Source organism: Schistocerca gregaria, chromosome 2, assembly GCF_023897955.1.
Source record: "Schistocerca gregaria isolate iqSchGreg1 chromosome 2, iqSchGreg1.2, whole genome shotgun sequence".
In the NCBI taxonomy this organism is placed as follows: Eukaryota; Metazoa; Arthropoda; class Insecta; order Orthoptera; family Acrididae; genus Schistocerca; species Schistocerca gregaria.
Genome location: NC_064921.1, coordinates 301,645,425 through 301,660,502, shown reverse-complemented (window position 1 = coordinate 301,660,502; position 15,078 = coordinate 301,645,425). Strand labels below are relative to the sequence as shown.

Below are 15,078 nucleotides of genomic sequence, written 5' to 3'. Positions count from 1 at the left end.
TGGAAGGATTAGTGTTGACGTCAGTTTTTTTATTTTCTGTTTTAGTTGTGTTCACTCAAATTTATTGGTGACTAATTTTGAACACAATGTTCATTTTCAACACATTACCTGAGTCTTTGTCGTGTGAATTGTCGTAAAGCAACTTCATTCGAACAGGTCATATTTATACCTTTCATTTATTTACAATTATGAGCTACTCTGCACTCAACCAACTGACAACAGATGCACCAGACTGCAAACTGTCTCTCATGTTCACACTTTCATTTTTTTTTTTTTTTTTTTTTTTTTTCAAATAAGAGAAGCTCTTGTAGTCTTGTAAAGTATGACTCATGAATGATTGTAATTGGAAAATACCCTCTGAGGAGATTGACTGTTGATAGGACTTCTTGTTGGTGGTCTCTCACTTCTGTTTCAAATGAGAGGAGCTTTTGTCTTGCAGAGTTTGGCTCATCAGTTTAATTGGAAAATGCTCTCTGAGGAGATTGACTGCTGATGGGAGGGAAAACACATTGAGAGTCATATGTTTCTGCTCTTTGCAAAAGAACATTGTCGAAAAAACAAACCTAGGGCAGAAGATATACTTCTTTCTTAAAAAGACACAGCACTACTTGGAACAGGAAAATGGACAATACAAATTAGACGAAGCTGCGTACACACAAAAATGTTGTGATTGTGAATAGTTTTAATTACTATTGTTTTATTTGTTTATCTTTTATTGCATACACAGTTGTTACATAGTATAGGTATTTGAATTCACAGCATGTTGTTACAAAAATAATATACATTACAATCACCTCAGAATACTACATCATATAGATAGAAGAGTTAGGTCTACATTTAAGAATAGCTACATTTTAATATCAGTAATCATTCGGTGAGTACAAACATTTGAGAGTTAAGAATGATTTCAATTCTCTTTACAATACTTCACCTCTGTGGCATCTTATAGCACTAGGCAGTTTGTTAAACCGTATCTGGCCATTAATCCAAGGACTATGATCTGTTGTCTTTAGTTTAGTTCAGTTTCTTAGGAAACAATCTTTTTGTCTTGTGTTGTGGGTATGCACATCAGAGCACTTAGTTTCATTATTTTTATGGTTCACAATGAATGTTATTAATTTGTACAGATACAGAGAATATACTGTTAGATATTTATGTTGTACAAAGGTTCCCCTACATGAATCTCTGTATCCTAGTTGATGCATGGTCCTGATTGCTCTTTTCTGCAGTGTTAGGATTCTGTTCATGTGTCTGTCAGCATCACACCCCCATACCTCTACTCCATAATTAATATATGCAAATATTGTCCCATAATAAGCAGTTTTTAATGTTTGTTCAGAGACTAATTCTGAAAGTTTGCTAATTAAGTGCAGTGAACTGCTGATTTCATTGCATATGAAATTGATATGTTATACACAACTAAGATTTTCGTCTAGGTATATCCCCAAAAATTTACATTTGTCAGTGTCTAATTTTTTGATCCCACCTATATTATCAATAGAGGTTTGGTATGAATCACCAAGTTTAAATGGAAATAACTGGGATTTGTTAATGTTGACTTTTAGACCTTGGTCATGGAAGTAAGTAGTTATTTGACTTAAGCCATCAGTTACTGCCAATTTCGAGTCATTAGTTTGTTTGCAAAAGAACAAAAGTGAGGTATCATCATCTGCATAACTTACTAATTGGGAGTACAGAGGTACCTCTAAATCATTAATATAGACCAGGAAAAGGAAAGAGCCCAATATGCAGCACTGAGGTACACCTTGTTTTACTGTTTCGCAGCTGGATTGGAAATGTTTGATCTGATCATTAATTTCATAACTCAACTTTGTACACTGCTTACGATTGGTTAGGTAAGTGATCAGTAGTTGAATGGATGTGTCATAGGTCTAGGAATAGTCCTGCTATCTGCATTCCTTCATCCAGGGCATCATACACCTTGTGGAGAAATTCGGTAATTGCTTTAATGGTACTGTGATGCTTTCTGAAGCGATGCTGTATTTCTGCTAGTAAATCATTTCACAAAGAATAATCAGTAAGTTGTGTCAACAAAACAATTTCAAATATTGTACCGAAAATTGGTAATAGTGATATGGGCCTGAAGTTTGATAGCTCTTCCTTCAATCCTTTTTTATGCAGAGGTTTAACTGTACTTTTCTTCAAGATATTTGGAAATGTGTGCTCCCTGATACTACTGTAGATCATATGGGTAATTATTCCAACTAATTCCTTACTGCATTTTTTAATTATAATACTGCTCAGTCCATCCCAGTCAGATGAGGTCTTATTCTTTAAGTTATTTATTACTTTTCCTGTTTCCTCCAAACTCACTTCCTTAAATTCAAAAGCAGTTTCCAGCCTAGGGTAAGGCTTTACCACCAGAGTCAGACCTGCGTTATTAGCTGGATTCACAGCTGAAGATATAAAATATTCATTAAATACATTGCAGATTTTATCTGGATCATTAATATGGTTTCCTTCATGTTGGATTCTGTCAACTTGAGTATCTAACTTATGGGTATCTTTGCGATATCTATTTATTTATTCCATGAAGTCTTCCCTATATTTCTTGACCGAGCTATTTCGTTATCTAGGACTGTTTTGTTAAATTTGAGAGCTGTTCCTGAAATTGTTTTTTAGATTGATTGTACTTATCCTAAAATATTTTCAATTTATTTGACTTGTGTAGTACACTTAGTTCCTGAATATTTTGCGCGAGTTTAATCACGTAAGCTGGAAGAGTCAGTCTGGTGTTTTTTACATTTTGCTTGTGAGTTACTACTTTCTTAATTTCTTTCACTGGGCAGCAAAAATTAAGATATTGTAAAATAATATCATAAAATTTGGCCCATTTGTATTTGGACCCTTTTTGCTGAAGAACTAGTTGCCATTCCTCAGATGTTAGTTTACTTTTAAAGGCATTACTGTTTTTCTCTTTAAGCATTCTTTTATGTTCTACGAACTGAGTCATTTCTTGGAAGCTTGTGTGTTCATAGTCTACAAATTGACATTTGTGGTCTGAGTAGTGGAAGTCCACATTCCAGCATCTAATACTATATTTTACTTCTTTACTTAGTATTATTTAGTCTATTCTGCTAGAAGTAGACTGAGTTACTCTTGTATCTGAATTTACTGCATTCATAAGATTATAGGAGTTAAGGGTATCTATTAGCCTGCTGTTATGGTTATTGCAAGATGTTGCCTCTACATTCAAGTCACCAAGTATTGTTACCTCATTTTGGTCACAGAGTCTCACTATTCTACTAAAAATATCTATGAAACACACTACCTCTGATTTTGGTGGACGATAAATCCCAATAATTTTCTGTTTCACTGTGCCCTTTCCACAACCTCTGATATGGCGTTCAATGCCTGTCACTTCAGTTAAGCCTTCACTACTATACAGATCTAGATGGTTTAATTTATTTTGCTTTATGATGCTGTCTACAGTAGCTATTTCCTAGGAAATAGCCATCTAGTTTAACGTAAATAATTTTCTCAGATTTCAGTCCATGCTCGGTTAACACAACTACATGAGGGGAATGACCATTTACAAAAGTCTGCAAAACATTGAGCTTATTTCTAAGATATTGTATATTTAAGTGCATGAGCCTTAATGGTGCTTTTAGTTTGTCACTTTGAATTTCCTCCTGTTCTGGTGCATTTAGGATGTTGAGGGAACTACACTCATACATGGGTGGTAAAATGCAATAAAAATATGCCACTCATTGTCAGCTCCGAAACAAGCATACGATAGAACCCTTTAAGCTCCAGATATAGAATCAATAACTATTACAGAAGAAAGGCATATGGTTTATAAATCCAGAGACTGGGTTGGCAAACAAAGTTCCTCAATGAGAAAATACAGAGATTTTGAAACACGACAATGAATGTGAAAGGATCTCAAGGTGTGGGCAGATGAGATTGGATAATACACTGGTTCAGGTGAGAGACTGGTGTAGTGAGGTGCTCATACTTTTTATTTAGGAAATTAACTGTTGTGTTCCTGGGTATTATTAATTTGCATATTAGTGAGTATTTAGTTTCACATCTGGGCCAAGTAAAAAAATACTGATAATTTTTTGCTTACAAATTAAAAGCCATAATTTTTAAAATTTCAGTAGAAATCTTAAAAAGTATAAAACGGAAAAGATACACAGACATTTCTAGTTCAAAATATTTTTGCACAGCACTATACTACTTATGCCATGCAACACTGCAAAATACTTTAGCACGTGTAAGTAATGTCTCATTTTGGTTTTGATAAATGTTCATATTACTGTACTTGATCCTGTTTGTACATGGCAAAATAATGCTCTCTATCGGCTACATGGTCCCATACTAATATTACTTTCCTGCACTCGGGCTACTGTGCCCTCTTACCTATGACATTATTCTCAACGTTTCTACCAATAGGCTTTACTGCCATCTATGCAAATTACTTTGCTACTTCTATCTTTAGTCCCTTACAGGACTTTTTCTCAACCACAACTTTAAACACATATTTCATACGACGTCCGGGGGCCGAAAACAATCAAGGAGAGAAGCATATCATCATCAAAAGCAATTGCATTAACATCTGAAAATATAAACTAACGTACAGGTGCATTAGTGGTAGTGCTGTAATGAGACCACAGTGTGCTCTCATTATAACACGATTAACAGTATTCGAATGTATATTTTTAACGCCTCGTCCCTGTTCGTTTCTTTGTTTCGTTTTTGTTTTAGTGGTAAGATTAAGTTGTCGAAAAGCTTAGATAACTACTTTAGCCCTCGGTGCTGTTGACACGTTGGAACCGATAACGATAAGTTCGTAATCATAAAAACAAGACCGCTTAAGGAATAAATATTGTATTCTTCGTCACTATTGCATCTAATTATAAGAGAACCATAAAGCACGTAAGACTTACGCTGAGGTATGCATTACGTAACAGTAATAACAACCAACCAAGCAAACACAACGCAGGATGTACCAAAGTGCATTAAGATATGCTACCGACGTCAACAAGCCGCTGCAGAAAATCTTACGAAACTGTGCAAGTCATATAATAAGCATAAGCACTGAGTACTACTGTTCCAATCGTAAGACAGCACAAGTTCAATGCAGCCGTACAAGATTCCGGTTTTCCACGACATACTAGAAAGATTTATTTGTCCCAAAAAACAAGAATATTTAGTCAAACTAATGACTGAATTAAATATAACACTTACTAATTATAGAAGTACTCAGATAAATAAATGTATCTTCACACAATGCATCATTAATTGATAATTCTTTATCAATCGAAACACTATTTCGGGACATGTTGAATTTACCAATCACAGTCCATTGCAATGCGCTCGTTAGAAGTGGCAAGAGTTAATTTCAAGCGTGCATTAATAGTGACGAAACTATCACGATATGAATACGAAAAATATCGCTACCCACATTTAACCGAGACTGAGTTGGAAGCAGTACTGAAGAAACGAGGTTCTGAGTACGGAAATTTACTTCGTCGCTACGAAATTCATAAAACATTTGAAAAGCGTTTAGTGGAAAGTGTCGAAGCATGCGGAATTACGACCAAAGTGGTGAACCGATTCGGATACAATGAAGAAAATCTTAAATGGGCAGATGTTGTGGTGCCTGTTGGTGGTGATGGTACTTTCATACTAGCTGCAAGTAAAATCCAAGGCAACTATAAGCCTGTTATTGGCTTCAATTCAGATCCAAGTCGTTCCGCCGGTTACCTATGCCTACCAAAAAAATATTCTGCCGACGTCAAAGGAGCTTTGCAGAAGATCATTAATGGAGATTTCAGGTGGATGTTTAGAAATAGAATTCGAATAACATTGTTCGGGAAAAACATTTTCGATGATCCACTTGAACTTAACGAAGAGCAATTGCGAGAACCTGGTGACACTCCTCTGCCGAAGAGAACAACTGTAACAGCTGATTCTAAGGTTTATAGGAGGACACTGCCAATATTGGCTCTTAATGAAATATTTGTTGGTGAAAAACAAGCCACTCGTGTGTCATACTTGGAACTGAAGCTAGCTGGCGAATCAAGAACGAAACTGAAGTGCACCGGAATCTGTGTCGCGACAGGCACCGGGTCCACCGCTTGGCACGCTAGTATGAACCGTATTTCTGAACAGTCCATAAGTGAATTGCTATCATTATTGAAGCAGCCAGTTTCAGAGGAAACGCGAGCAGAATTGTGTTCACGTTTTTCGGAACAGTTGAAGTTCGATCCCGAAGAACGAAAAATGTGTTATACAGTGCGTGAGTGTATAGACACGAAAACCTGGCCAGAAGGTAAACGAATAAACCCACGCGGCTTCGTTTCGTGGCTCGCAATACGCTCCCGTTGTTTCGACGGAGGCCTTGCACTTGACGGTAACGTCGTTTACAATTTCGATGATGGAGCAGTGGCAATTTTTCAGGTGCTCGATGAAGATGCCCTACAGACGGTAATGTTGCGGGAATGATGGTTTTCTCTGCACAGTCATTTTCGTATGTAACAGAACTCCAATTTCGTGAAGTAATGGGGAAATTTTAAGCTACTGTAAGTGTTCTCTAAATATTAAACCCCTATGCCTATATTTCACAGATGATTTTTTTTTCCGTGTATTAATAGTGCAGCTTAAGTTTTTATAAAGCCCCAGATGACTGATTGCATACCATATTGTAAATGACATATTTTGTGCACTTGTTGTATAGCAGCAACTGTTTAGGTATTCTTACCATATTGCAATATAGCAGTGACATCATAGACGCTTCCTGTGAAACACGTACAGTCAGAAAACTTACTACTTGATTGAGCTCAGCCTGTGAATTTCATTTTGAATGAAATTAATATTAGATAGCTGGTATAATCCAGTATAGAGGCCATTCGAGCTAACTAGGTCTTCGTTGCTCTATCAGTGTGTTCATAATATTTCAGTTTTGCCTGCCTACAGTGTATTATTTTTTTCAGAGACCACATTTTAAAGAAGTTATGCTGTGGCCAAAATTTAATGTGTTGTTGCGAGGAACAGCATGCTTCCAGAATGTTTTGAATTTGTTTGCATCCATAAAGATAATTTTATTGACATAACACATTTGCTTCACGCAACTTGTGACAAATCTACAGTATTCAGAGCAGGCCATATGTGCCGTTATAATCAACAAGAGCATGAATAACAAGAAAGCAAATGACAGAAATCTGGCTGTTGACATGCCATTTGATCCAAGGAAGTTTAGTGTCACCAAAACACTGTACTTAATGCATGATCCACCAGAAGATTGCACTAGCTAAGATAAAAGTTATTCTCCTCGGTTATCTTTTTCTTTACCCCTCCCTTTATTCTGTAAAAACAACCTTTATAGAATTTATGAATTTCCAATAATTTCATTACCATCAAAATAGAGAATCTCAAAAAACAATCTCAACTTCATTACCGAAAAATTCCAAAGAGGTGTACAATCATAACAAAATAAATTATGATACCTATGTAAATATACAGTCTTAAAAGTCTATCAGTGCAGCCTAAATGAACCAGACAAAGCTTCCCTTATTGATTTTATTGCAAAACTTTATTATGCAGAAATCACTGTTTGATATTTTTAAAATATTTCTAAAGCCTGGAAAATAATGATTAATGATGTGTACTTAACTTAAAATACTTAGGTTTTTGTTATAGTACTCTAATTATAATGCTCCACATTTCACTAAGAGCTAATGGTAATGTCAATATCAAAAAATACAGTTGTCTCATGCAAAGAATTGTAATCATGATCTTAAAAGTGGCTGCAAATCAGCAACTGTGTAAATCTGAAGAGGTTGAAAATATCAGCCAGCAAGTTGCAAAACAAAGGTTTCTTAGCCCTTGACCAAAGTTTCGATATTTCTAAAACTCCTTGTCACGTCACATGATGGTACATTTAGAGTAGCTGAAGCCAAGGGCTCTTGTCATACATAAAATTGGCAAAAACAAGAATTATCCCAAGCCGTGGCTTTATATTAGCCCCACTACTTCTGAAGAAGATATTTTCAGAAATACTGAAACCTAGGTCAGTGGGTAATAGACCTTTGTTTTGCAACTGGTTGACTGATCTTCAATGTTAATCATGAGGACATATTTTGTAAAACTGCACTGATCTCACCTGCCAAAAAACTTAATATGATTTATTCATTTATATTTGATCTGGGAAGTGTGGTTTTTTGAACTGTGGTCATAAAAACTGTTGAACATATAAGCATTTACTACCAAATAGTCAAGTAAGTACCTGTTAAAAAGTCTGTATTTCTATTTATGTTAGTAAACCATTATTGACTTGCCTATGCCTCTGTATTAGGTGTAAGAGTGGATAGAATCTGTATTTTCATTATGTCTTCTTTTATACCAATTGACACTTTAAAAAAACTGTTATAGATTGATAATATTTGTATACTGGAAGCAAGACAGACAGTGCTTGAATCTGAATGCTGTCATAACACGATTGAAATAAAAAAACAGAAGGACAAAGCACTGTCTTATTTCATAACACCCAAGAAATCAGGTTAAAAATTGTATCCTGAATGCCGTGCTGTTTTTCATATTTTAAATATGGCATTATTTTCTCAACAGTTCATATTATTATATGCAAGGAATACAGTTAGTCATTATGAGGAGTATTTCCAGGGCTGCATTTTCAGTTACTTTCCTAGGATTTAATTACCTTATTCATCATCAGAGATTACTGGATAGCAGATAGTAATATATTCTGAAACTATATTTTTCGAACAGTCTGCCGGGGGGGGGGGGGGGGGTGAAGAAGAAAACTTCACAAGCTAAGGTCTACACCTACATCCATACTATGCAAACCACCACAAGGTGCATGGCAGAGGGTATGTCCCATTTTATGAGTTGTTAGGGTTTATTCCCATTCCATTCACATATGGAGCATGGGAAGAATGACTGACTGACAGAATGCCGCTGTGCATGCAGTAATTATTCTGATCTTGTCCTCATGATCCCCATGTGAGCGATACAAAGGTGGTTGTGGTATATTCCTAGAGTCATCATTTAAAGCCTGTTTTTGAAACTTTGTTAGCAGACTTTCTCGAGATAGTTTACATCTACCTTAAAGAGAGTCCAGTTCAGTTTCTTCAGCATCATTGTAACACTCTGCCACAGTGACTATTCGAGATTGCACATCTCTGTATTTGTTCAATATCCCCTGTTAATTCTGTTTGGTATGGGTCCCACACACTTTGGAAATATTCTAGAATAGGTCACACAAGTGATGTGTCTGCAGTTGCCTTTCTAGACTGATTGCTGTTCCCCAGTATTACCCACATCTTCTGAGTGTGTGATCATTTTATTTCATATTCCTACAAAGTGTTACACCTCGTATTTTATTATTTGACCGTTTCCAACTGTGACTCATTGGTATTACGGTCATAGGGCACTACATTTTTTTCATTTTCTGAAGTGCACAATTTTATATTTCTCAGTATTTAAAGTAAGTTGTAAGCTGCCAATTTTGCATCACTTTGAAATCTTAGCTAGATCTGACTGAATATTTATGGGGATTACGGAAGCGTCCGATTCCAACCGTCTGTTTGACCCATGATGTCATGAATATGGCGGAAATGGCTATTGTAAGCGTCTCCAATATGGTGCCTATGATGTCACTACATACACATGGCAACAAATATGAAAATACATATAAATAAGACAATAACATCTCCCTCAAAAAATACAATCAAACTAACGGGACAAACAAACACGGGAAATTGGGGGTTTTAGGGAGGGGGGGGGGGGAACCTGATTTCCAAAGAAAAACTATATGAATTGGACAATTCCCTTGACGTATATAGGTCAACCACACCTGATGATACCGAAACACCAACACCTTTACCAAAAACTACGAAAATTGGAGTTGGACACTGCCTCTGACCATGGTTGACAATACCAAACCACCAGTACCCATATATACAACTACGAAAATTGGAATTGGTCATTTCCCTTGACCTGTATAGGTCAACCTTAACTACTGATATGAAAAAACCAACACCTACAACTAAGGAAAAAAACCAAATCACCTCAAAAATTCAAAAGTCAAACATCCCTACGTAAATTAAAACACGTTCAATACACAACACACACACACACACGGCGCCATCAAATACAAGACGACATCTGCAAACACAACTAACTCATAAACTCTGTGACATAATGACATCACACACCACAACCCTTACATCATGGGTCAAAGCAGACTGGTGGAATTGGATGCTTCCATTGACCCTAGTTAAGCATTTTCTTTCAGACAGTACTTAATTACAGATAACTTGAACCGCAAGCGTCCTAACACACCCGAAGTTACTTCTACATCTGACAATGAAAATGACTCTTCGTGCTGTGTCCTCCCTATCAAAAAGTCCTTGGTCTAGTCACAAATTGTACTTGCTACTGCATATGATTGAACTCTTGGCAATAAACGTAGGTGGAATACAGAGTCAAATGTGTTTTGGAAATCAAGAAATATTGCATCTACGACTGCTTTGATATGATCCAAAGCTTTCAGCATGTCATGTGAGAAAAGTGTGAGTTGGATTTCACATAATTGATGTTTCCAGAATCCACGCTGGTTGACATGGAGGTCATTCTGTTCATGTTTGAGCTCAGAATATGTGCTAAGACTGTGCAACAAAACTGATGTCAAAAATATTGGACAGTAGTCTTGTGGATCGTTTCTAGGACCCTTCTTGTATCTGGGTGTTACTTGTGCTTTCTACATCTACATCGATATTCCACAAACCACCATATGATGAGGGTTCCCTGTACCACTATATAGTCATATCCTTTCCTGTTCCACTCACAAATAGAGCGAGGGAAAAATGACTGTCCGTAAGCCTCTGTATGAGCCTTAATTCCTCGAATCTTATCTTTGTGGTCCTTATGCATAGTGTATGTTGGTAGCAGTAGAATCACTCAGCAGTCAGCTTCAAATGCTGGTTTTATAAAATTTCTCAATCATGTTTCTTGCAAGGAATGTCGCCTACCCTCCAGGGATTCCAGTTTGAGTTCCTGAGCAGTACTCAAGAGTAGGCCACACCAGTGTCCTAGATGCAGTCTCTTACAGGTGAACCACTCTTTCCTAAAATTCTCCCAATAAACAGAAGTCGATCATTCACATTCCCTACCAAAGTTCTCACTTGTTCGTTTCACTTTGCAATGTTACACCAAGATATTTAAACGACTTGACTTTGTCAAACAGGGCACTAGTAATACTTTAACTGAACATTATAAATTTGTTCTTTGTACTCATCGGCATTAACTTACAATTTTCCATATTTAGAGCTAGCTGCCATCCACCACAACAACTGTAAATTTTGTCTAAGCTGTCTTGTATCTTCCTAAGGTCACTCAACTTTGACATGTTACCATACACCACAGGATCATCAGCAAACAATTGCAGATTGCTACCCATCCCTGTGCACCAAATCATTTATGTATACCGAAAACATCATCATTCCTATCACACCTACACAGGGCACTCCTGATGATACCCTTGTCTCTGATGAATGTTCACCGTTAAGGACACATGTCTGTAAACTTATTCCATATGGTTGAACCTTTGTTAACAGCCTGCACCATTTAAATGCTTCATCCACAGTTCGTGGTATATCAGGTGAGAAAAGGGCAAGCTGACTTTCACACGAGTGATCATTTCTAAAACCATGCTGATTCAAGAACATAAGATTCTCACTCAAGAAATCTTATTATATTCAAACAAAGAATACGTTCAAGGAGTCTGTGGCAAATCAAAGTTAGGACTATTGGTCTGTAATTTTGCGGGCCTGTTCTTTCACTCTTTTTATATACTGAAGTCACCTGCAAAACTTCGGCTTTCGCTTTGCTGTCTTCAATTGCCACACCAGACTAGTCAACTGACTGAATGGAAGGCTTAAACATGTTTAGTGATTTTACATAGGAACAAATAATGGGCACAGTTTTTTGTTTGAGGGATCTGTGATAGATTATAGTTAGAAGTGGGGCTAACTCATTCACAAATTCATTATAGATTGTGATAGGGAATCCATTGGGACCTGGGGCTTTGTTCAATTTTAACGATTTCAGCTATTTGTCAACACCACTGACATTAATACTTATTTCACTTATCTCTTCAGTGCTATGAGGATTAAAATGGGGCAAAACTTCTTTTTCTTTGTAAAGGAACCTTTGAAAACAGGGTTAAAGATCTCTATAAAACCATTTTATTGGTTGACATGTTTTGACAGAGCTATGTTCTCATCATTGGATCTTGTACTTTTGAATTTTTCATATCATCCAATTATCGATTTGTAATAGCGATTGATATCATGTAAAAATTCAGAAGAATAAGATCCAAAAATGACAGCATAGCTCTGTCCAAACCAGTCATCCAGAGAATGTTTTCTTTAGTGATCTTGGCTTGTGAAGTTTTTTAAGTTACAATTGGTCTGAAGCATTCACATGCAGTGCCTAAGGTCTAATATAAATCACACAGGCAAGAAATTTAAATAAGAATGCAGGTTATTGTAGAAGATTTGGGCATCAGCACAATATGTAGTTATAGCATGTGATATATCTTGCAGCTCTGCTTAAAGTGTTCTTCATGGGCAAGTCTTGTAATCTCCAATGTTGGCACAGTCCTTTTGTTGATTACTGACCACATAATTCATAAAAGTAATTGAGTTTTAATCAGACAGAAGAACAAATTGGCTTAAGAACTAGATATAGTACAACAGATATTTTGCAAATGGCTTGAGTGAAGTCATGGAACAAAGCAATAAGTCTTTACCTGGAATTCTCATATTCCTGAAGAAGCTTTGACTCAGTGGTGTTATGTTCCAAGTTTGGTGAGGGCAGTCTCTCAGTCTAATACAATAAACAATTGAATAAACATAATATTTATTAGTATTTCAGTTACAAACAAGAACAGAGCTTTCTTTTATCTTAGGGACTGTTTGTACATAAATGTAGCATAAATAAAAATTAAACAAACAATTATTATGCAACTCTTTGCTCAAATAATTAGTATGTACCACATGCTACCATATATTCACATGCTAGCATATATTAAGAGTGTAGAATGGGAATTTAGAATTAATACAGAACAAAGTGAAATGAGATGTGTAATTATGATTGAAAAGCACATATAGCCAAGTGATGGTCAGTCAATGGATCAAAGAAGTACTTTGCTGGATTCCATAACTGGAGACCATATTGCATGGATAAGGCTGTAAGTGGCCATTATTTGACAGTGGGTGACAAATGGCTGACAAAGATTTCCAAATTTTTATATTTACAGTATATTGACATTATATGAAAAAGGGCTCAAAATTTTATTTCCTTTGCAGTTTCTGTCACTTATAATAGAAATTAAAAATCTTGGCACATGCTATTTCACTTTTCAAGTTAACTGCCTCCACAGTCTTTATGATATGATCAGCAGTGTTACAGGAAAATAAAATTCAGCAGGGATATATTAAGTAGTCTGATTGTAATTTCTGATATATGTTAAACAATTACAATATTATTGCTGCAGATTCTCAGAGACCTTCTGTTTGTAACTTTGTCATCTGTTAGAAAATGTATCTTCCAGTTTGCTTTATTGTAACCATTTTCATAAAACAAACCATATGAATTCTGTACTTAAATCATTGAAAATGTCAACTCTTAAAACAAATTACTTAAATACAGTTGCAGTATATAAATGTCTTTTGTGGAAACTGACTGCAGGTGAACATAAAAACCCTAGGTGCTACCTGTTAACAATAACTGTCAAAGGAGTGGGATGAAGAATGCACCATTAAGTTTTTGGAAACAATGTCAGTCCATCTGGGACATTGAAATATTATGATTACCAGTAATGTATACACATGTTAGAAAAAGCTGAAGATGGTGCTTGGACCCTAGGGATCTCTTTCAACCAAGCAAAAACTGACTAAGTGCAGCATTTATATACCTATGGATACTACCAACATCAACAATTGTGTGATACTCACATATTCCAAGCCATAATGCCTCTCCACCATAGCTAGGCTTTCATCTTTTTGCAATGTTTCTGTGATTTTACCAACTATTACTTCCCACTTCAAGATGACTGTAGGATGATGATAATTGTGTAGATTGAAGCAGAGGTCATCACTTCTTCCATTCATTCATGGAACCATTCTGTTTTGAGTGGGGGCACATACCATTTGCTCTGAGTCTCCTACATACAGATTATTGAGAAACTTCAACACCTGGGCAGACTTAATTTCTGTAGAACTCATTGAATTCTCATGTAGTGGCTACTCTTGATCTTTCAGAAACATTTTCTTTCTCTCATTATCATAACCAAAGCCTTAAAATTCCATGGCACACTAGTGCTTTTTAGACTCCGGTCTTTGACTAACCCTATGTCCAAAAAGCAATGTCGCATCATTATATTGTAATCCAACATTATATTCTGCTCACAGAGTAAGTGCAATCATGGTTTGAAGCATTGAATGCTATTTTTTTTATCTAGGTAATACAATTACAGTATATGGGGTACTATTGATGGTCATTTAAAGTGATTCTCACCTTGTCACTTTCCATTTTCTCAATTATATTAATTATTGGTCAATGGTTATCCTCAGCACCCATTAAGGATGTTGTTATTGTTCTTGATAAAGAGTGCTAAATGTCTGCTGTTTTTCAATTAACAGTATCAACAAGAGGAGGAGACCATGATGACAGAAAAATGGCTCAAGGTGGCAGTAAAATAGCTATTTTTTGTATTTAGAGAGCAGACCCTGTATGATGGCCAGGCAGTGTTTTGAAAATCCAGTCCTTCATTGTCAACCGCTTCACCTTGCTAAGTAACTATTAAAAATACAGAGGGATTTACTAGCCCTTCCCTTCCCTGGTGATTACGAGGCGGTATTTGGTTTGACGAGTATGCTGTTTAAAATCATAACCACCTGTTACTGAAGTTGTTATTGCAACACCACATTCCTTTCAGAGGTGGTAGCTTCAAATTCCATTATTCTACTCCTCCCCTTTAAAAAATAGTGATGTCTGTGTATTACTGCAAGTCTTAAGCTACTAACT

The 15,078-nt window shown here is 36.2% G+C and overlaps 1 protein-coding gene across 1 annotated transcript; it reads left to right on the top strand.

Annotated features, from left to right (window-relative positions):
• The first annotated feature begins 262 nt into the window (after nt 1-262).
• On the top strand, nt 263-8,309 carry LOC126336922 (NAD kinase 2, mitochondrial). The gene has a single exon (XM_050001075.1). The coding sequence runs from the start codon at nt 5,338-5,340 to the stop codon at nt 6,472-6,474; it is 1,137 nt and encodes a 378-aa protein (XP_049857032.1). The 5' UTR covers nt 263-5,337; the 3' UTR covers nt 6,475-8,309.
• The last annotated feature ends 6,769 nt before the right edge of the window (nt 8,310-15,078 follow it).